Raw genomic sequence first — 25,109 nt, forward strand, 5'->3', positions numbered from 1 at the left:
ATTGCCTCCTACAGTCTACTGTAGTGTACCGTTGCGGTCTTGAATGAAGTGCTCTAGCACACTTCAAGGCCCTGATCCAACATGGATTGTTGCTCCAATGATTATTATTATTATTATAAAATCACCGAGGAGGCTGCTGCAGGCGAGAGTGTGCTCCATTCTACTGTACGCAGCACCGGTTTGGTCGAAGGCCCTTAACGTTGAAGCATATAGTAGGAAATTATCTGCAATTTATCATCTGAGCGCATTAAGAGCCGCATCCCGCATACGGGACTGATGCCTACTGATATTTCGGCTGAAGATATACAAAAATTGAACAGTTGTAAGGTCCGCAGTAAACACAATGCCGAACAGGTGCGACCGGGAAAGGGAGACGCGCAAAATAAGGGGGTGGCAGGAACATTGGGATAATTCTCACAAATGGACGTGGACACACAGGCTGAATTCAAATATCCAGTTTTGGATTATCTGCAGTCATTGGAGATGTCCGCTACACTTGATCCAGTTTCTAACCGGGCATGACGGATACTGTCGGTATTTAAACGTTTTGGATATGACAACTCCCCTTTCTGTCCTGAATGTTTAAGTGGAAATGAGGACCCACAGGACATTCTCGCCGTATGCCCGCGATTCATAAGTGATAATGAACAGCTGGAACTTCTCTTGAGGAGACCCTTAAAAGTGGAGACGATCATTCCGCAAATGGCCAAGTCTCAAGATGTATAGGATGCAGTTACTGGTACGAACTGTATTAAGAAGAAGCTTCGAAAGTTGAATGGGTTACGAAAAATTGGCAGAGCGGGAACAATTCCCACCGCAGAAGTAACCTGGTAGGGCTTTAACCCATCTTACGATGTAATGTGTGTATATGGTTCTGTGGGGCATTGTGTCATAGGCATAGTGCCATACTGTGGCTTTCGATGCTTTCCACATCTATAAAAAACACACAGACAGGTTGACAAATAGACAATGAACCAATTTTAATAGTTTTATTTTACATAAATCCTTAATAAACAGCGAACAGTGGTAGCATACCGGGGAAGACTATCTAAGTGAAAGAAAGTGGGTTAATTAGCTTGTTTCACCTAAAGACAGACTTCATTATTGTGTTTCCCACTCATTACTCCTTGAGGTCGCAACGAAATGAAAGCACGAAAACTACCGAAATCCCGTAATTTTTACAGGTAAAGTGGTCGAAATTAAATAAAAAGAAAAATACTATAAAATGGTTGGATCGCTTTAATTTTCGGTTTGATTTCTATAATAATTGCGTTCTACGTAAGTTGATCAGACCAGAAGAAAACACAGTAGCATTTGCTGAAACTGTTAACTATGCGATTAGCAGTTAATCATTCTAGAAAGGCAGTAACAAAACTCCCATCAGACCATATGAAAATCAAATTGGGAAATAAATATCAGTAGTAGGTTAACCCAACCATTGAAAATCCTTTTGGGAAAATAAGTTTTATTTTTCTTTTTGAACCGGGATCAAATTTTACAGTCTAATGATTTTGTCCCTCTTCTTTTTGCGACACAAAGGGCATGTTACCAGTTTTTGGTATGTTTCGAACTAACTATGGAGTATAAAAGAATATAAGTATATATCGCTGAAACGATGCAGAGTTCTACATAAGTGAGGAACAAGGTATAACATAGTCAAATGCGTAAAGGGAACTTTCAAAATAGTGAACTTCCAGAAATTGAGTACATTTACTTACAAATCTTTGAGATGTTAGCAGATAGGAAAGACACTCAGGAAACTGGACGTTAACTTGGCGGGAATCAATCTTCATCCAAATTTTCACGGGGTGTCTGTTCTCCCTCAAATGCTCGAACCAAGGAAATCGATAGCCCAAATTATCAGTCAAAAGTAAACAGATTTATTGAACAGCGAAAGTGCATTGCCTCTCTCAAGTAAAACCTTCAAAAGATTATTACTTATGAATACCGTGTTTTAAGAATCTGGGATCTTTGCTCACTATATGACCTATATGTAGAGAAAAGACGCTTGGTTAACTAGACCATCTTGGTTGGCTTTACCATGGAATTGGTTGTTCCTAATGACAATTTAGAGAATTTTCTTCACTTTTTCACACCAAACCAGCCTGAACCAACCTGAGAGAAAAATCCACGGCAATTCCCGGTGCTCCAAGATCGAAAAATAGACTAAAGCAAGGTTCTACCCATTGTCTTGCATTCTTGCATACCAAATCACGATCTTCCCAACATTGAAATCATAATTATTTGGGCAATTTCCCACTGCACACGATAATCTCCTGCTATGGAACATAGATGTTATTACGGTATGGAATAATTTCATGGTCATTCTAGTAGCGAGATCGTCTACAGGTACTCTTCTGGCGAAGCTCGACTTTTAATATTAACAATAAATAATGTTAAAAGTGAAACTAAAATGCAGTGGAATGATGGGTTTCTGATATTCGTCCGTACACTAGGAAGAAGGAGAAAGTTATTCTTCAAGAGTATGCTGTCCAAAATTAAGTAACTGGCGAACTCAGTACCAATCTATTTTCAAAAAAAAAGCTCCTGTCCAGGCTCAGCCCAGCCAACGTTTAAGCCGATGATTCATACCTATATCGGGTTTTTAGAATTATATACTCGTAGCTTTCACAGGACAGAGATGAGTCAGCACCTGATAAGGCACCTTTGCCCTGACGAACGAAATTGTCAGTACATTTTTCGGAAAGGTGGGCATTCGCCCCAGAAAGAGTCTTTCAGCGGAAAAAGCAAGTTACTCCTCAAAATTATGCAGACCACTCTATCCCAAATAAAAACAAGTCGGGAAATCGGAAGCTAAACGCTTCAGGTATGAAAGGTTTTGTGCATTGCATATATAAGCATTTTTGAATCGGCATTTGTCAAATTTGATGTAGCTCGTAATGGTTATCCATTTAGTTTGCCAGACCATTCACTTTAGTATGATACTGACATTCAAAGGCTTAGAATGCAATAAATTTGCACGAAATTGACAAATTCGACCAAATATAACTCTGTTAGTAATAGTGCGATTTTCACCAAACTTAGTAGTATTGTGCTCTATAGTATTGTTTTACACAAAACCGTAAAAAACTTCTGTAGTATAATGGAACCAAATGTTACGTTTTATTTGCAGCCAAATCAAGATATTTTTCAATTATGTGTTGCTATTTGTATTAATGAGGTGAAACCATCTTGGAATGTGAACATTTTATCAAATTTAATATCCGTCATTCATTCGATTGTTCAAATTTCGCTATGATAAGTAGAATGTACAAATATTTTCTTTCTTTTGCATCCAGATAATATTTTAACTACATCTGAAACTTTATATTTCTTCCAGGTTCGCTAGATTCAAAGGACTTTACAGTTGATGGGATCAATGGTTTTGGCAGCAAGAAAAAGAAGAAAAAACGACGACATAGTCGCACAATTTTCACTAGTTATCAATTAGATGAATTAGAGAAAGCATTCAAGGAGGCACACTACCCTGATGTGTACGCCCGCGAAATGCTATCCCTTAAAACAGATTTGCCTGAAGACCGAATACAGGTTAGTACAATTCTCTTATTTAGTTCACCTTCACCTAAACAAAGAACACAACGAATTTCAGCCATTCAGATCTACTTCCTTGTATTGCGCTACCGTATCTCAGAGGAACATGGAAATTTGATAGTTTAATTTCTATTCTTTGGAGGTTTAAATTCCTTTTAATTATCTTATTATCATCAAAAATGCACGCTTCAATGATGACTAATTTTCATTGAATGGTGGAATGTCTTTGTGCCGCAATAAAAGGACTGAGTTTAATTCGTATTTTACTTTTTATTTCACACCTGGGTTGAAAAGAATTCTGCACCACCGATCTTGCAAGACAATGCTAAGCATGTGGTTGAGTACAAAAAGGAGTATGACGAAGGTGTTTTTGTTGGCAAAATATCCAACACCACGGCGAGATACTTCAATGCGACTTAATGGGTTTTATTTTCGGTTTAGTTAAATATGATGATTACGCGACGTCATTTGGCATATTTACCTTTAGACTAGTTGGAGGAAATATGCATAAATGTTTACAATTTTTTCGGCTGATTCAGATTTTGGCGTTGCCAGATATAGAGTTTAATTTGTTGGAATATTTTCGGTAGGTTGAGAAAAATTACTCATGTATCTACCCGGAAAATTCGTATTAAGTTTTATTAGACATAAAATTTAATTTCTGTCTTATTTTGAATGAGCAGACAATTAAAAAAATTCCAAAACAATTGTCACTATTAACATTCATCAAATAAAACTCGAATAAATAGGGTAAACAAAGCCGACCTTCCAGATTAAACTTTTGGCGCCCAATGTGGGGAATCTCCACGACATGCAATTATTAATTTACTACTAAATATCTCTTTTAAATACTTAGTTTGTTTTTTATGAATTTTTTTAACTTTAATACGAAATAGCTGTTTCAAGTTCCATCGATAAATATTTTAATTGGCAATACGCGTATGGTTTTACTGCGCTAATATTGAGTACATCTTTCCTATAAGAATAAGACCCAGAAATATGTATTAGTATACGAGCAACACTTTATTAAACTGTTCTGTTTATCGTCACACGAAAACTTACAATAAACTTCAACTCATGGACTGTACTAATCGTAATACTTAAAATTCATTGGAATATATTACATAATAATAACGTTAGTGACTTTTTAAAATAATGTACTGGTATGGATGGAGTGACGACAGACAATAGATTCTCCGAGAGTATTGTGGGACTTTAAATGAAGATCAGCATACTTAGCAGGAATCCGTACTTATAGTAAAAACCAGATGCGTTGGAATTAAATTCGTTTCACTTTTGTAGCCTTCCACTGATTGTTTATGATTTTATAGCCCCATTTGCCAATCTTAATCTTTGATTCACTGATGAAGAGGACAACTGTTGGTAGTAGAATTTCCTCGACAATTGGAATGTATGTTGTGTTGCTATATGGGAGCATCACATGGAAAGTGACACTATCTGTTACTTTAAAGTTAGAAACTTTCGTTAAGAGTCGCCCTTGGACAAGTTGATCAGACGGGGGCAGTGACAATGAGTAGACCATACATCAAGGAGGGGCGAAAATTTCATTGGGCACCACTCTCCCAAGATGGCCGGCGTGGATTCCAGAAGAATAGAGGAAAATTGCAAGCATTTCGGAAAGCCCTAAGGTCAGTGAACCGTCACGACGCGTAGGCGTTGCTATGCCCCACCAAGAGCAACCTATACAAGGGGAACAGGAGGAATGCATAACCCACTTTGTTTCCTTCTAGGTGATCCACGGGTTCCACGTCATAGAATACGAGGATCAATTCTCCAGGGACTTTCACGTTTCGTGCGTCGCTAAGATGAATCCTGCTTGGGAGGTCGTAAAGCTCAAGATAGTCCTATACAACGAGATTCCTAGGGGACCGATAATTCCCACGGACCTGGACCCAGCCGACACCGCCAACGAACTACTGGGTTAGGCGAAGATCAACGGTCCAACGTATATTTAGAAGAAATACCACACCTGATGCCCTTCGTCACAGCGAAGAAGGCCAAACTGTTGATAAGGTGCAACGTCAATGCAAGGCACACGCTTTGAGGCAACACAGGGTCTCTCTTTGACTTTATTATTAACACAAGCCTGTTGGTGTGTGACATAATCAGTGCATCAACCTCCCTTTTTCCAACCTCAGAGAATTGTGACGGTGAGGAGGAAGTCCATCATATCACCCTACTAACAAAAATGGGGCTTTCAGGGCAGGGCAGTTTTGAGAGTTTGGCCAGGGATCTTGCTCAGATCACGGTTGGATATTTTTGAGCCTAAATCCAGTTGAAGAGATCTCCTTTTAGCAACGCCAGAAGGATCGACTGGAGAAAGTTTTTCAAGAAAAAACAAACTCTCTGGTATTCGTAGTGGCAAATTAGACATTAAGCATTCGTACTAAATGGCGATATTCGACAGGCTGGTGGGTGTTGCGGGCGAACCTACTCGGACTGATTAGCAGCCACTGACTTCAGATGACGAAGGTTCACCACCTGGGTCAAGGCGGATTTAGTGCTCCTTTAACAAGACACGAGCACGAGAATTTCTGAGCCAGGTGCGTGCAAATGTGTACAGGATTACGGTGGTTGGTCTATAGGGGATTATTGCGCTTGACTTGGCATGCCCTACAATTTGTATTACCCAAGTTGGAGTGAGAAGAGGGAAACCTTCAGACACTTTCTCTGTCAAAGAGATGTATAGTGGGTGGAGGGGATGGTATCATCCGTAAATACGGCAGGCTGCCTGAATATATGGACCCGCTGGAATGTGCTCCGCTAGTTCTTCTTAGAGCAGTCATGGCCTGAAGAGTTTGTGGCATCAGAACAGCGCACCACAATGCTAATTGAGCCATTGGAGCGCCTACTGATATCTACCTACCCAAATACTTTCATGAGATCATTTGAACCTATTATCTCTAACCTAGATACCAATTATCTGTAAGGTTGAGGCTACGACTTAATGATCTGCTCGCGATTCGTTGGACAATCATCAATGAGGACGGAGATCACAACAATGCTAACAAGTATCATGATCTTCACATTTCAAATTCTTCAGAAAGATCCTGGCCGATATTTATTATGTTGAAAAAAAAACTCAGGGCTGATATGCTGCCGCCAGTCTGAGTTGTTTGAGAAAAACATTGATCTAGTTACTTAAACTATTAAACTTATAATTGGGGTGCCACATTGACTGATACATTATCTATCACTGGAAGTGAAAAGCCCTCCTTTTCACATGGTAGAATGTTGCTTCCTTATAGTGTATGTGTATTCTTTTTTTCCGAAATTGATTATAGCAACTAAATTTATGAAGGATTTCACCCGAATATGTGACTAGTTATCAAAATCAAAAAGGTTTATTCTGTTATCTGTACAGTTTCTTGAAGCCCAACTTTTCGAAGCTCCGTTTGGACCTCTGGACTCTTCATCCACTTCTCAAGCATTCACGCTTTCTTAGCTTCAGAAAAAGATAATCAATTTTCAGCTGATAGGAATCGGATATCCTTACATCTTTTTCAAATAAATCGCTTCGAATATTCTCCCCCTTTGCAGCCCATTTCAGGCCTTTCAATATTTGTTTCTCTCTGTATCAGCTCAACGTGCCATCCAATTACTTCTACCTAATGGTGGTTATCCCCTTGTTATGGTTGATGCTTCCAGGATCTCAAACGAGCACAGCTGCCAATATTCTGTGTCAGACCTTCTATTCCATGGAGTTTAACTTTTTTAGTGTCTAAATTAAGACAACCATATCCTAACACAGATCTGAGGACCATTTTGTCTGACAAGACCTAAACAGCAGCGATACTTTGGTTTCGAAAGAGAGCTTTCTGTATACATACTTCTTCTTTTTCTCCAGCCTTTGTCCCGTTCACAATCGGGGTCGGCTCATCGAGATCCGTTTCGCCATTTAACTATATCAAATGCCTGGTCTGGATCCAATCTCGAACCCTTTAAATCCTCATCCAGCGTATCAAGCCACTGTTGTTCCGGCGTGCCTTTTGGTCGTTTCAGACCAATCTTGACAAGTGAATTCTCGTTAGCGTGAATTGCGTGACCATATCATGGAAGACACATCTCTCGCAATTTTTCCACGATAGGTGCAACGATAACGATCGCGGATATCCTCATTTCGGATGTGATTAAAACGTATCACGTCACTAGTCCAACGCAGCATCTTCATCTCGATTACCCCAAGTCGCCGTTCATTGTCCTTTATAGTCGGCCAACACTCAGAACCATAGAGAGCGACAGGACGGACGACATAGCGATCTGAGAAGGACGTTGATACGTCAATCACAAAGAACATCAGTTGTGGAACGCCATTTCATCCAGGTTGCGTTAATGCGTGAAGCAATTTCATAACGCAGTTCTCCATTGGCTGATAGTATTGACCCGAGCTTTTAAGATGACTTGATATGACATTTTAAAACCAAGACCCTAGTTTCTTTTTCAAAATGTTGTTTTAAGAATATATAAAAGTCAGTTTTGTTGCAGTTAGTGGGAAGTAGTAATATGTATTATTATTATTAACTAATTCTCAAGCAGGGATTGCTTACACGCAGGAGATCAGTGAAGCTGAATGTAATCGTGGAGATAGTGGATAATGTTAATAGATATTGAAATGTAGTGTACGGTGTCATTAACTGCCACTCTATTTGCCAGAACTCTCGCGAGAGTGACTCTTATTGCACCAGACCGACTTAGAGCAGTTCTGCACAATATTCTTGAAGCTTTGGCAGTATTCTGCTGTTTTGTTTGTTTTTTCTATGCGTAAAAATTTAACTTTCTCTAAAGCACTCCCTCGAGGCCCTCAAGAAATTCAGAGATTACGGTAAATAGCCCCATTCGTGATCAATTATATCACATAATTAAAAGAGCACCGTTCTTCCCCCATGCTCCAAATAAATAGATAAGGGCAAGATCCCTTCATTCTCTCCGTTATATTAGAAAGGTACTTTTTCCTGTAAAGCTCTCTCTTAATGACAGCTAACTATAAATTATAGTCTTGATGGGTATAGGTATCTGGCCTATTCTCCTTGATAGGAGAGACGATCTAATGTAACCTTCTAAAGATTCAGTGAATATGAGTGAACCATTATCCCTCGTGTTCTTAAGTGAAGCATTGAATTCTTTTCTTATGGTGATTTTTGTAAACGAAATTATTTTGAAATTGCACTCGGTATTGGACAGAATTGCGCTATTTATCGCGATGAGGAGAAAGCGGAGTTCTACTTTTATAGCAGCAGAATTCATTTTAGTTTTACTTAATGTACCTTCCCACTTAACTTAATCATATTTGCAACACTGTCTAAAATTTAATTAACCACCGTCGTTTAATCATTCAACTCTTGAAGGCGTGCGGCACTGACCGCGGTTAATATACACATTTCTTGGGCACAAGATCAACTGAATTTTCCTGTGAAAATTCCCAGGACTGGGACTTATTCAAGCTATCCAGTATTCGTTATTTACTGTAGATGATCGTGAGAGGAAGAGACGCATCTGCCCAGATGCCCGAGGAGCTTTCGGTGCTACGCCTCTTGATAGATATCCCCTACCCGCCCTCTTGTCTTAGTGTAACCCAAAACAATTATATAATTTCTTCTAATATGTTGAGGTAGCTTTGAGGCTTTGGCTAGAACTATCTAGATAAGCGCCAGCTTCTATTACCGCAAATTGTACTTCATGTGTTCATTCAAAGTAAATGCATCTCATAAGATGCAGCTTATCTCTCCCCCAGGAACAACGTGGCCGAAAGTAATAGCCAGCAACTAGCTCTTCCCTTTTCTTCACTTTTAAAGACAACAAGAACAGCTTCATTCACTGCTGTATACCCACTTGATGGTGGCCCGCACCACCATGACTCCTGATTCTAGGCTTTAACCAAATGAGGCGCCATCTAATGTATTACCCATGCCTTAGATGAAACCACCAGTGGACCAGGATAACATTATTTCTTCATTTGATATTATCTCAGGCCAGAGCACTTTGATTTGATGAAAACTTGAAGCTTTTAGGTAACAGCAGCAAATACTTTCAATGTTCTGCGCGCATAAAACTAGATAGCGAGAACTGTGGCGCTGGCAAAGCAGTAAGTGACATCAAGTTCGGTGCCCCCGCCAGTAGGGCCCAACTGTCCCCTTCTTTAGTGTCAGCTGGTTCCCGAAATACTCTTTTTGGTTTTCACCAAATTTTAGCCAATAAAGGAGTTACTCTTCGGAACTCGTTTGATTTCTTTTCAATGCGCATGTCCTTCGAGAGAAACCACGCAGAAGAAGAACGTGTAGGGTCTGCAAGGAACAGTTCTGCGAAAGAATCGTCAAAGTAAAAATGATTTAGTTTCAAATCTGAATCTGATTCATAACTGCACGTTATGGTGGCTTGTGATATCATCCACAAAAGGTATAACTTCACCCAACGTTATACAATTCAAAATCTTTTTCGGTAATGCCTGCTTCTCATAATCTATTCATTATCGCGAATAGGAAGCCTACCGTCAACGACCTCCATTAGATCATCTAAAGGCTTACGAGCACCTGTACCTTAAAGAAATATTCTTTACGGCTGGATCTCTTTTCCTGTTCAACGCGTACGCTGAGCTGCACTTTACATAGCGTCCAAGGCATCATCAGTATTTGCGGGCGGGCTGTTCAAAATTTATATAGCCTGCATAGCCACATGGTTTGAAATTGGCGCATATCTACCGGCTTGCAAAAATAGCCGGATTTGGATTTATTGACCTGATATTCTGCATTTCTGGTACCCAAAAAGCTACGATATGCAAGCGAAAGAAAGCAATTAGGTATTGGTTTCTTTCGAGACCAATCTCCTTGATAAACTTGAAGCCTCTCCTAAACCCTGCACAATAGACTTATCAAAGTACAGAAGTACAGCTTGCAAGATGGAGAGGGATGATATTCAAACTCAAACCACCTAACTTCGCTTAGGCCCCGAATGCCCAGCATAAATCGGTATTCTCGTTCAATTTGGAGAAAACGAGCGTTCTGCGGACTGCTGATACCGACGTCGAAGAGAGTAAGCATATTTCGAAAGCAATCATAAACCGGTAGCCAAAGGTCGTAGGTAAGATTCGTCCCTGTCCGAGCGCATCCCTTTTAGTCGGCTCATACGGCAAGCAGGGACTCCGGAGAGCACTTCCCTCGCAATTGTCACACTTATGGCAATTTACTTTTGAACTCAGGAAAGCCAAGTGGTACCAGGCGCGAATTCGGTGTCTGATTGTCTCTGACGGCCACCACAAGGCTCACTCTCTTGATCTGGAGCCGGTTTCTGATAGACTTGTGATTCAGGTTAAGGAACATTACAGTTGTACAGCAGCGGAGACTTTCGATATAGTGGAGCAGGATGCTTTCTACAAGCAATTGCACGCAGTTCAGTCGAGGCTAAAGGTGACCTTATGATTGTGATGGGTAATCCGAATGCTAAGGTTGGATCTAACAACACATTGCTCGCACATGTTAATGGGAAGCATGCTCCTGGCGACTGTAACGGTAGTGGTGCACACAGCTTGCAATAAGGTCTGTTGGGTTTCAAGCGGCGACCCGCTTGTATGATCCAGCTGTCGCTCGACAGTGGAAGATCTATCTTGCTAATCGGACGGCAGGCACAGTGAGTAACCCGCCTGAGAATATTGATGATCTCGGATGCCCAAAAAAAGTGCCGGAATCGGGGGTCATAATACTCAGATCACCCATCACGATTGCATATTACCTTTAGGAAGCCTCCCCTGAACTCTGAGCTCATAGTTTGTCTGTGTCTTCTAGATTTCTAGGGAGTATCTGGATTTCTGGGGTTTATCTGGTGTGCTATATGCAGAAGGGATACTCCGGAGAAACTAAAAGCTATTATTAGACTGGCATCTGATGGCGCAATATCTCACGTGCTGCGCCGAGGTAAAATTTCACAGGATTTTGTGGTCGCGAGACAAGCTCGCCAGCGTTGCATCTTGTCACCTATATTATTTCTTTTTATTCGTTGGTGACGTACTTCATGCCACTTTGTCGCGAGAACTTGAAAGAGTTTAACGGACGGTGACATCTTCCCTCAAAAGGGTAAATGGCAACCACATATATATACATTTTCATTTCATTTCAGCGCCAGCTTGACGGGCCAATTTTTTTAAGTACAACTCTTTTCGAGATCCATTATCTAAGGACTTGTCAATTCAACGCAGTTTCATTTCCATTATCGGGATTTCGCTTGTATGTGGCTTTCTGCAATCAAAATAGGAAACTTTAATAAATGATTATGGAATGCTGGGCACATTAGCCACTTGGAACATTATTCATTCAGTTAAGGTTTGCTCCGAGTTTCTAAGTTATGCACCCTCTATATAATTACAAAGGAACCCGTTCAATTCTGGATAAATGACACATAAGAAAGGATAATCAGACAATCGTTTAAAAAAAACGCTATTTTCTATAGATATATTAAAAAACCAAATATACAATGTTGCAAATAATACTATAAACATATAAATCCCCTACAGCAGAACTATCCGAAAATTTGTCGTTATTACCCATAAAATCACTAAACAAATCATAAACTTCTCAAAGATTTTAATAGTTCCTTTAGCCCTTACTGTTATATGTTCCTAGCCGTTCCTAAAACCAAATTGGAAAATTGATTAAATTTCACTTTGTTGAAAGTTTCCCAAGGGTTGTAAAAACTTTTATCGCTACCACCAACAATTTATCCTACAAAATGCACTTGGGAAACTTTATCCTATATAAATATGTATATATGATTACACACAGTGGTTCAATGAACAATACATAACTTTGAGCCCGCCATATCCAGCGTATCTTCCCTGAATCCAGCCCCAACCCCACAGTGCAGAGTGCATTTGTAAAACTCTTTTGGAAATATTAACGTGAAACAAGCAAATCGACAATACTCTCGCAAACATAGTCTCTTATTTGTAGCGTTTGTAGAAACATACTGACATACATACATAGCAGATAACATGAAACGCATAAATTTCCAGGAGTCCAGGTGTCGAAATTTATCAAAGTTTAACTAAATTTTCAACAGCACTAAAGCCAAGAATGCAAGTACTTTTTGTCAATGTTCTGGGCAAACAAACAACCCAATCTCCCTAGTCGTCGTGTTTATTGATTTTAATTGCAAAATTGTTAATTTTCCGAGAATAATCTGAGCTTATGTGCTCCACAGTGCAGTCGTTCAACTCCACCCTCCTCCGCAGACATACATACAGCAGGAGCTCAGCGTAAAACTATGATTCCAGTGTTTAACTTACTACAAGAGCAACCGTATACCAAGCTTTTGCTCCATTTGTATTAAATAGCTCCCGAAAATGTGTAGTAAAAGCTCCCCTATACTGAAGATGTATTCGTGAACTGTAGGACGCAAGGCACTCCAGGAAAGGCATGCCTCCCCATGATATCGGGCTCCGTGTTACTCACTTCAGCGCCTGCTTTGTTGGGACTGGTTAGAAACGCATAGAATTCAAAGTTAGGGAGGAATTAGCCCCAATTTTCCTGTTAAGCATTTCTAGGCTAACAATGGTGGAACTACCCCCGAGCACCCTGCTCCCCACACAACCTGGCTCCGCCAGCTTTCTCTCCTTCCGTGAGCTGCTGGAAAGAACAATGATGGCAGCACAATCCCTGTTCATAAGTATAATTACGGGGTTTATGACGAGAACGGGAAGTAGCCTGAATATTTTTTAAAGAAGAGGCCGGGGGTGATTTGAGCTCTTGGTTAGTGGCTTCTCCAACCGTTAGCCGCCCAATTTTCTTACTGTTTGCTATACAACTTTTCCTTCAACTCCGTCCTCAGCCCCAACTCACTCGACGGTGAACAATAAGCTGGAGTGTTGTTTATTACCATAAGGAGGGTGTTTAGCAGAAGGCGCTGAAGAGAGCGGGTAACAGTCAGGTTCAGGCCAATGTGTTCATCGAATCGGCCTCCATGGAAAACTTATGGCGGAAGTACATACGCTTGTCTCCCTTTTTCTATTCACTCCACCACTTTCAACCTTCTATTTTCTTCGAGATGATGAGATTAAGCTGGGAAACAATTGGGAAAGGAAGAAAGTCGTCGTCGCTATGGATTTTGGCATTCTTCGTTAATTTATGTGCTTGTAAGCATATACGTGGAGTTTAAGGAATTTAGAGTGAGTACCATCGACCAAGTGGATCTTATGTGTAGACGGATTTAAATTTTAGGTAAAACCGGAAAACGGAATTAAAGCAAAATCGATATTACAGTGAAAGTTTCAGATTTGACAGGTTGAGGATTTAGTGTTGAGAGCAACTTTCACGAGTACTTATAGATATTTGGCACACTCAAAAGTTATTCTGCCTTTATGATTGTTTGATCAGGTCATGGTCATTGTAAGGGGTTAGGGTAAAAGTTGGTACAATATGGGTGCGAGGGAAAGAAAACAAACATAAAATGAAATGAATTCACAAAAAAGTCATGTTATATCATCGAAGAGATTCCTGAGTCTCATTCTGATCTTATGAAACCCTGCTTAACGTTGGAGATGAATGCAGTAGCTTTTCTAAGGGATCATGAAAGTTTGCTAAGACAAGCAGGAAGGAAATTAGCATAATATTCTATTCCACGTTTGAAACAATACTGAGATGAATGTGGACAAGCAACTTTCAAATAAATCCGGTAAACATCAAAAACTAAACAGAATCACCAGAAGAGGAAAGATAAGGCCATCGTAAATCTCGGAAGCAGTCTTAAATCCCCTCAAAGAAATAATAAAAATAATAATCATTAGCACTGACAATCCAATTGAATCAGGACCTTAAAGTGTGTTAGAGCACTTCATTCAAGACCGTAATGGAACTTTACATGATTACAGTATCCTGTAGGAAGCAATGTGGTCAGCATTGCGCTTGCGTGTGATTATTACCCTGATTTGTCTCAAGTACTCATTCACAGCCGAATCGACTAGTCTCCACCGTCACGTCACAATACAAATCCAAATGCCACCAGTGAGATTTGAAGCGGGACCTTCCATACGATAGCTTAGTGCTCTAACCACTGAGCTCGCTGGTCAAAGATGGACGAACAAAAATTCTTTACAGTGCAACGAAATTAAGACAAACCCTAAGAAATGGGAAATAATTTTTCTATCGCTTTCGAATGGTCAAAATAAATAATAATAAAACCCGCACCCAGTCAAAGATTTAACATCCTGTTTTGCCCGACTCACCGGTTATCCATAATATTGTTCAGAACTGGACAGGAGTGAAATGTTGAACAAAGCTCTCAAGTTGACTGCTGTGACACTTTTGAACCCTGCAGGGAAACGACCCAGACACCTGTCTTCATATCGCCCCATCTTTCTCTCAGTCATATTGGGGAGGGCTTTAGAGATAATAATATATAATATGCAGATTGCTGTAATATCGAATTCGATTGGTTCTTTGATTGAAATAACAGAAATGATTATTTGCTTAGCTCTAGTTACTAGGGGTTCTACGGGGTAATTACATTGATTGATTTGGGGCATCATGGCTAAACAAGGTACCTGCATAATCGGTGGCAAAAACATTCCCAGTATTAATCGATATTCTTACTGCCTTCAAAGCTCCTCCTTAGTAAGTAAAGTGAGTGGATCCTTCACATGCTGTGGCTCCTGGAGGACAAAAAAGTCTTCGCGCAAGCATTTGCGGACGACCTAGCCATAGTAATTACCGGCAAGTTTGCGGACACAGTATGTGACCGCTTGAAAGCAACTCTGCATGTAATCCACAGCTGGTGCCTCCGCAATGGACTCACGGTGAACGCTAGGAAGACTGGACTAGTTATGTTCACTAGGAACGTCAGGTGGGGCAGCTATACGCTACCCACCTTAGGAGTACATTTGGACTCCAAGTTAACGTAGAAGCATCATATCCAGGAACCATATCAGAAATTCTGTAGATTGCTCTGGTGCTGTATGAATGTGATAGGTAAGACCTGAGGACTTTCACCTAAACAGATATACTGGATATATCCATCCATAATAAAACCCATTTTGATGTATGCATGCATCGTCTGGTGGCCAAGACTGAACTTTGCTAACAGCAGGAAGCTGCTAACGCAGATTCAGAGACTTGGTTGCCTAAGTATTATTGGAGCAATGAGTACTACGCCGACTGCGGCACTTGAAGCTATCCTAAATTTACCCCCCATTCACTTGGAGGTGAAACGGAAAGCGGCCAACGACGCATATAGGCTCGATACCATTGGGGCGTAGAAAGGCGGCCAATCAAACGGTCATGCGTCTATCTGGAAATTCCTTGAAAAACATCAGGTAGCCCTGATGGCGACCGATCATATGGTTTCCAGATTCGTCTTTGAAAAAACATACACTGTCGCAATCACCGAAGGAGAAAAATGGTCGACAAGTGGTCATGGGTCTTTTCAGATTACAGACCTAATAATCTTCACCGACGGGTCAGTCATGGAGGATGGATCGGGTGCAGGGGTATTCTCGGAGAATCCGATTATAGCACTGGCCCGACCCATCGAAAAAATGACGACCATATTCCAGGCCAACGTGTACCATTGATCGCCTTCAGAACGAAACTCCAGCTGTAACCTTCTCCGCTGCTGCTTCGATTTTCTCAAAAAAGCTCATCTTTGACTCAAGAGTCAGTCCAAGGTGCTTAACCGTAGGTTTTGGGTCGGTTATCGACTCGCAAATCGATATGGGGCGCAGAGTCGGAATTTTCTTTTCAGTCAGGATGACTACTTCGGTTTTTTCCCAGTGCAAGATTGAAACTACGAGCAATCATCCATTCGCTTGCTCGTCGCATTAATATATATAGTCCGCTTTGCGTCTGTTTGACAGTGCGTCCGCCGACACCGTAACATCATCTGCATAACCGACCAGGCGCGACTTCTCTGGCATGTCTAAACAGACTATTATAGGAAGCCTTCCAGAGGCCTAGGCCTAGGATGGATCCTTACGCTACCCCCAATCAGGCTTCTTTCATTCTCTGACCCTCGAAAGTCTCATGGAACAGGGAGCGGTTCCTCAAATAATTCCTCAATATCCTTAAGAGATAGCTCAGCACGTGAGATGTATTGTCTGGTATGTCTAGACCGTCTTTCCATCTTACGGAATTAAAGGTATTTTTGATGCCAAGCGTTACGAGAAGCACCACCCAGCGAGCTCGGCACTATATACCTCCACTTGATGAAAGGCATCCATGATTTCTATTACAACATCGACTGTTGATCCTCTTGCGCTAAAAACCGAACTGCCGTGGATACAAGTCTCCTACAACACGTATCGCTTCTGCGAGTTTATTTCTGATTAAATTTTCAAACAATTTCCCGGCAATGCCGAACATACAAAGTGGTCGGTATGCAGGCGGCAGCTCAAGGTTGTCTTTCCCTTTGCTAATCACCGCAAGGCCGTCACTTGCCCTGGGGGGAAAAAAAATACCCTCTGTGAGGCAAGCGTTGCATGCGCCGAGCAGTAAGTCTGGCGGAATACCAGCGGGTCGTGGCGCCTTCTTGTTCTTCATAGAGAAGACTGCCTCTTCCAACTCTATTATAGAGAAAAATGGACAGTCCTCGGGGCTCACCATACAATGTAGATTGGAATTGACCGGCTTTAAAGTATAATGGTAAGAGGATAAGTGTGTCGTCCTGGAGCTGCGACGAACAGAACATTAGAAGTGTGTACTGTCCGGGAAATGTTAGCTAAAGTTAGAGCATATTATTAAAGGCCAACAGTGTATATACGGGTAGACTACAAAATTATCTGCATACAGATAGAACGTGCAGGAACTGAGCCTCTTTTATTTGTAAGAGTGAGTACTTCGAAACTTATCATAGATTCGCAGTCTCTCTTCTCCATAATTCCATCACTTTGCAACCTAAACAAATTTCTGGGTACTTCTAACGTTTTAAGGTACGTCAGCCTTTTTGGAAGGCGCGATGACCAAAACAGTTGAAGAACAGCTTGTCATCACGGTAGTGACAACGAAATTTTTAGCAAACTGTTAGCACCAAGGGCAAATATTGCACTACATCTATTTTGGAATATTATTGTTGGCATTTCAGTCTACCTCTCTCTAACACGGCATCTCATTGCAGTACCGGCTAACATTGTCTGAAAGCGGGGTAACTCTCATGGAAGAGGTTTATCATGACTGAACCCGTCAGACCTTGTTCTATTTGCAGAAACTGTAGATTTTCTTCAGGTACAGGAAGAAGTGAAGTGAATCTGATAATATATTTGAACAATACAAACGACGCCATTTGAAAGTATTCATTGCATTTCTGAATATGCTGTAAAATGTTTTTGGTTGCCAATTGGCATTGCCAGTGGAATAACTCATGACAATACAAGCACGATATAGCCATTATATCTGGACAACATTTCACCGTATTTAATCTTCAAGGTAATTAAACACTACTCTATGGGGATCGATTCTCAATACTGATCGAACCTGTCGTGGGCATTCAGCTTTACCACATTATCTATCTTGTTCTTCCATAAATGCAGCAGCTCTGAAAGTAGACGCTTTTGCTTGAAGATTTTTCGTTACACCATGTTATGTTTCGGCAGCTCTTAAAATGAAAGCTCAAACTCGTAGGTTGTTCATCGTGCATCTTGCTTTGCTCAAGTTCAGGAACTCATGAAATTAAGACTCAGCTTCGCGACGTGCAAGGCATCTACTTCTCCATTCTGCTTATCCTCCATTTCCGCATCCTCGCCGGGGGTGGTGTTCACAAATCAAACTTTATTATAACGATATCGAAATACCTCCAATTTGAAAGGCCATTACCTTTTAAGGGAAAATGACCACAACGATTTTCCAACGGGCTTTGAAAGAGAAGATCTCTTGCTTCTCCATTCATACTTTCCTTTCCGCCCGGAGGATGGGATTCAAAGTTAAACCTTAACTCAATTTAGGGAGCCTTAACTTTTTAAGCGGGGATAGCCGTGCAAGTTTTTTAATGGAGTTAGGGAAGGGGACCTTCCTCTTCCTGGTGCATAACCCCTCCATCCTTTCCGCGAAAGGGTTGAAACTGAAAACATTACTATGATGATATAACAAAAACCCACTTTTAAGAGCGATCAATTTTTAAGAAGTGGCCAACGAGACCAGCTTTTTTCAGGATTAAAGAGGATATCGCTTGTTTCTCTCTGTATAAACTTCCCACCTCCTACGGGGATGGGATTGAAAATTCAATCTTTACCCCAATATTCATACCTATCGGGTGAGTGATGTAGAAGTTGATCTGTGACGGCGCCATGTAGTGGCGAGTTGTAACTACGTATACGAAACCAAAATATTGTTCATGGGCAAATACACTTTTACAAATTTTCATAGCGATCGGGTGGACGGTGTAGAAGTTAACTCGTTGCAGCGCCATTTGGCGGTGAATTACGGCAACTCATATAGCGTACAAGCTTTTTCCATTAAAAAATACATACATACAATTTTCATGGCGATAGGTTGAACGATTTCGGAGTCCATTAATCACAAACGGATATACATAAATATCAAACACTTCCATTTTTAACGTTTTGTGTGAAAGAAAACCTTATTGAAATTGGTCCAATATCTATTTGTCCTTCTGTCGCACGAGATTTTCATAGGATATGGTCATGTGGGGTATCAAATGAAAGGGCTTAATTAGTTTTCCTATTCTAATAATGAGTGAAACATGAGGGAGTGAGGTCTCAAAATGTTGATATATACTTGTCAATTGAAGGGTGTCATGTTAGGTTTTATTCGAAAAACAAGCAGTTCATCGCGCAATGTTCTAAGTGTGTCAGAAGTAAATACGACCCTTCGAAATTTCAGGTGCTAAACTGAAATCAACTCTCAAAGGAAATTCTTAAAACCCGTCATCCACGTACAATTCGGCCTGTCAGTTACGTCTGAATAGTCCGCTTTTGATCGGCGACTGGAACGTGGATGGGAGGCTCTGGCCTGTCAGTTTGAAGTCCTCAAGCGAAGATGTGACCGAAGATTTCATGTTTGTTTTGGCTGTGAGCGAGAATTTTACGGGCACCTTAACCGCTGGTGAACATTTTTTATAAATTCTCACACAGAAAAATATATCAAATCCTCGTCTCAAGGCCTTCCACCTCAAGAGTTGTACTAATGATGTTGACGCTTGACGCTTTTGTTGGAAGATCTCGATGTTCACTTGATTAATACATCTTTGAGAAGCTGAAGATAGGGTTTATAGTAGCAAAGCTGTTAACGTTACTTACAAAAGACAATAAACTTATAATTCCCCGTAACTTATGGTAACAGTTGACCAACATAATTCGATTTATATCAGTGAAATCATAAGTAAATTTAGTTACCTTTGGAATGCCACTGTCTGGAAGGGCTGTTACATGGAAGACATTAATTTGATACTATTTCTCACATGAGGGGTCTATACGTAGAAAAGTTTCCTTTGCGAAATGATAATTACCACCAATATAATACTATTCACTAGGAAGCGCAAGCTTGATCACCTGGGAACTATTAAATTACATGACATCGAGGTGAATCAGCGGTCAAATATTTGGCAATCACACGGGACCGAAAACTACTCTGGAAGACACACGTTTTATGTCGGAAAACTACAAAGGCTCTGATGACTTGCAGATCCATAGCAGGGCCAAAATGGGGATACACTCCAAACATGTTGCACTATATATATACTCTTCAATAGTAGCGCCGGGACAAAATTCATATCAGAAAGATGACGGTACTTCATTTGGAAGCCAAATTAGAAGTGGTGGGTTATATATTGAAAGCACAAATGATGTGATGTAAAATAACGCAACCAGGACGGTTGCGAAGAACCTCTGCACGAAAGGAATGAACGGTTTGACGTATACTTGGAGAACTATTAAAGGCAAGACTGGTGGGCGACCAAGCGTCATGAACTTATAATCACTATGTGATCTGAGGAAACCACGTCGATGTTTGGCGTGTTAAAAATATTATTTACCCTCGCACTAACCTTAACGAAATACCATAGGAAAGAAACCCGCCCGCCCCCCCCCCCCCCTAATTATGACGCAAGCCAGAAGAAAGACGCTAATCAAACAAAGTGCGACACTCAAAAATAGTATCTTTGAAAGAATTGACAATTTTTTGTTCTTAGGGACATAAAAGACAGCATCAAAGAGACGAGAGAGAGAGAGAGAGTAGATTATGCTTACCAATAAAACAGTCTACTTCGTACGGTCTTTCTAAGACATATAAACATCAATTCCCAATTATGATTGATAATCAATCAATCAATCAATTCAAAGATAAAATTCCACACTAACGCTAGACCTCAAAACGGTGGTAGTATTCATTAGGATAGAAGAAAACTCACTCATCCTGAAGCAAATATAGAAAATATTTTAATAAACAAACAAGCGGGCTTCAGGAAGAGAGAGGAAAGCGTCGACTCGACAGAATACCAATCCCGTCAGCTAGTAGATCGGCATGGAAAAGGTTCTTGTTGGTGAAAATGGTGTAGAAATCGATGTCGCTCAATGCATTAACAACGCTAAAGCCGCCTTCCCCATTTTATTCAATATGTTAAGATCCCACCTGACCTCAAACACTGACAAACTGATCAATCAAAGGACAAAAAATAAATATGAAAAACCTATAAAATTTGTGGTTAAGCGAAGCAAGGGAGCGAAATTTAAGTTTTAAAACAAAGCAGTACGGGACGAGGTGAAACATTCAGTCCCTATGCATTTATACACCAAGTGAGAAGAGGCTACGCTACGAGAAAAACTTCGACGACATTCATGGTCAATATTCATTTCAGCAAGACATTCCTCCATTGAAAAACGAACAAATGTCAGTTGCCGAGCGCGACTAAATATGAAATAAAACCGTCGAATTTAAGAAAAGTTATTTTCATATATCTAGGCTCAAACATGTTGAGGTTTCCTCGAAGGTTTTTCCTATGTTTAACAGAGGCAAGTAGAAGTATTTGACGAGGATATAATTGGGATTTTTTTCATTTCTTACTTTTGCCGTCATATTGCTTTGTGATATTGGTCGATATTTCAATAAGGCACCCTGATGGACCGAAACCCGACCTGAACGGACAACCTAAGAAATGGTTGATAAATTCGGGCTGCTCATTTTAGGAATACCCTACTCACTAGAATATGCCTACAATTTATCCCCTCCGTGGGCGAATCTCTTCGGGGTACAGATTAAAAACCATCACAATTGTATAGTAATAGGCACCACCGGAGACTTACGATACAACAGAAAGAAAGTCCGCTTTTGCTATGGGCAGCTACTCACAGTTCAGGGGAAAGTTCCTGGAAGTGGGATTATGATTTTCATGTGTGGTATATACCAAAGTGGCCTTTGATAATATCTTGCTCAAGCATGTTTTGGGTAGAAGCATAGTCTTGGTGACTGTAACAGCAACGGTGGCAGGTTTATAAATTTCTGCAACTTTCACTGTATTATCATGGTCAGTTGGGCCAGCAAAGAATATTTAATTAGATCGACTACATTGTGATCAGCAATAGATTTATGAGTCATCATTTAAACACAGCAACAAAAAAGCTTCGAAAATGACTATCATCTGAAGGTTGATTGCCTTTCTCTACAACATCGCTACTGTGCCTCCTCGCAGAAGAACAGAGCACCGGCCCCTAAATCGAGTACGAGACGTCAGCGTGATCCAATTGTCATACAACAAACAAGATTCATTGCGGAAATTCAAGGATAATAGGTAAAATGTGACCCCAAGGAACTGAAAGCTTCGGCTAATGTGAGGGCAACATCCTGAAGTTCGATTTCTACGCGAAAGTAGGATAAGGCATCTCACCATGAGCATCTGAAAAGGTGGAAAGAGCAGCTCATCATTATAATGAATCGTATAACTTTCAGTGAAGCTCTACTTCTTATGCATGATGATATGGCAAAGCACCGCAGTATTCGTACTCGGATTGTTCCTTAAAATAGAAGTAAAACTACTTTTGCCATCAATACTCTCAAACGATGCAAAACTACCGATCGTTACGATCTCCCTGCAAGACTGTTCCTTGTAGTCGCAGCTAATACTCCAGAGCTGCTACTTCCACTCATTCGTAAACATTGGGAATTTCAAATCATTCTCAGTGAGTGGATAAAGTCAATAATCACAATGATACCGAAAACAGACATGCTTCCAGTCGTTGCGGAGATTATAACTAAAGTAACCTTGGAGCGTATAAAGAAACACCTCGAAAACTTGAGTGACAGAAAGAAAGCTTGTTAGATCCCCCTATACCAACAACTCTAACAGTCTTCAGATCATTATGGAGCAAAATGCGTGCAGAATTTGGCCCTCCGCAATACCTAGTCTAGGGGAGTCGGCCAGGAGCTACGTTGCCCAGAACAGTGGAGAAAAAGTGTATGCTTCACGGAAAATCCTGGAGGGAGCTAGTGTACATTATCAGGGACTGACAGCCAGGATCCATTTTTGTGATAGTCCTGCACGCAGCAACTAAACCAGCAAAGCAGTTTTATATAACAGATATCTTGTGGCGATGCCGTCCATGATGTTCCATACTTTAAACTTATGAATTTCGACCAACAAATTTTAGAATGCCATTAAAGCTTGCAAGTAACTTTCGCTATCTATAGCAAAGAAAACCCTTGAATTAGAAACGCATAAGAATGAATAAACGACTTTGTTGTATTACGATTGATACTGTTAATTGCTTAGAAGAAGAGCAACAAACAAAACCAAAACCTAAATGTACCTAGCATCGTGAAAATCATGACCACCGTGGAAATTCGCCAAGTTACACTGAAAAAGAAAGCTCAAAACGGGGGACTGCTGAGGGTACCACGAAATTGATGCATAAAAACGCATAAAATTTCAAAAGTCAGAGTGCTACGCAGCTTTTTGTCCAAGCTAGAATAAATCCTACGTGATAACGGTTGCTAGGTAATTCAACTTAAGTTCCAAGGCTAAAGTCCTTGGAGTCGACGAAGTAGTCGACATACTTTGGTATTATTCATACTATATCTATCTTTATCGATGCTTATTAACACAGTATCTAAGATATCTAAGTTTCGCAGATTTATAATGCAAGCATTGCTGACAATGAAAAGCATTGCTCAAGTACGAAAATATTATATGCTCGTATGTCAATTAGGATATTACCTGCGACGAAACATTCCCTTCATCATTGAGAGCGACCTTGATTCTTACTCAAAGGTAATTTGCATAATTGGTCTGTAAATCCTCGTTCTAAAATGTTGTCCAATTGTCTTTGAAGTGTAAAGAAGCTGCCTCAAATATCTTCAAAATTGAATACCTCTATTGTTGCATTACCTTCGGGGCTAAATCAAATTTTATGTTCATCTCACTTATAAAACATTCTACGCCATTTTCCTCTAATTTCTCCCTCCCATAGCCATGGTTAGATTGAAGTATAATGGAAGCTCCTCGTATCGGGGAGCATGTACAGGCATTAAGTGCCCACTTTGCAATAAAACAAAAGGTGTACAAACAGGCAAAAACGAAACGAACCGAGAGAACACACAGGACATAGGACATGGGGAAGAAGTGTATGCATAAAAGGATATTGCATTGTATTGTACCTTATTAAGTATTTTCCTACCTGAGGCCATACTCTGGCACACGGGCACTGGTTGAAACGATGGCAAGAAACAATGGAAGCGTCTGACAAAAGAGCTTGTTGGGTGTGCTCTTGATTCGCCCAACAGCATTTGCTCTAAACACCAACTCGTAATGGTTGACGATCGAACTCAATCCAAAAAGAATCTTAATCAGTCGATACTCGAGCCAAATTGGAATATAAATGTTTTAAGCTAATCGGCATCCATTAATGCGGCGATTAGAAACCACTTGGGCAACGTGGAAACTTCCAAACCGAAAAAATCCCGCTAGAGTATCCTAATGTAGAAAATTGCTTCAACCTGGATGGGGTTGACGGGTGCAAGGAAAACCACCACGAGCATTTAAAATACAAGAAAAATTAGCATCAAAAGTGCATCATACACCATGTGGGTAAGTAGCACGCCGTATACCATCTACTTGCAAATGAAACTCAGGGTTCAGCCACTCCATTTTTCCATTTGCCATGCCTGTGCATTTGCTTGGTTTTTTCTTGCTGGATTTTGCCGATCCAGGAGGATTTTTAATTGGAAAACAATAGCGTGTACTCTCATCACCAGTCGTCGGCATCGTCATTTTTAACGACTTCGGGGCATACCTCCACGGGGATGAAGATGATGTGGAGTACGCGTCCGCGGTATATGCAAATTGGTCCTTATGTACAACCAGACGCTTGCGCTCAATCGTCGGCTTCTCCTCGTGATTGCAATGAAACTACAGGCATGACATTTTTGGCGCGTTTCAGTATTGATTTGAATTTGGGAGCAGACAAGAGGCAGTTTCGGGATTACAGTATGAATTTTACAGGGAATCCTTCCATAGGCGATAAAATCTTTTTGAAATTTTGGCTGATGATTCTGCACAAGCAAAATATCTTCATATTATAACTGTTATCACAGTACCTCGTCAAATGCCTTATTCTACCT

The 25,109-nt window shown here is 40.6% G+C and overlaps 1 protein-coding gene across 2 annotated transcripts in view; it reads left to right on the top strand.

Moving 5' to 3' along the window:
* LOC119655064 overlaps nt 1–25,109 on the top strand; it is a 234,174-nt gene that overhangs the window by 118,033 nt on the left and 91,032 nt on the right. For both annotated transcript variants that reach the window (XM_038060757.1, XM_038060758.1), the window contains exon 3: nt 3,341–3,549. In XM_038060757.1, coding sequence (XP_037916685.1) covers nt 3,341–3,549 — 209 coding nt within the window. The remainder of the gene's footprint in view (nt 1–3,340; nt 3,550–25,109) is intronic.

This window comes from Hermetia illucens, chromosome 4 (genome assembly GCF_905115235.1).
Source record: "Hermetia illucens chromosome 4, iHerIll2.2.curated.20191125, whole genome shotgun sequence".
Taxonomy (NCBI): domain Eukaryota; kingdom Metazoa; phylum Arthropoda; class Insecta; order Diptera; family Stratiomyidae; genus Hermetia; species Hermetia illucens.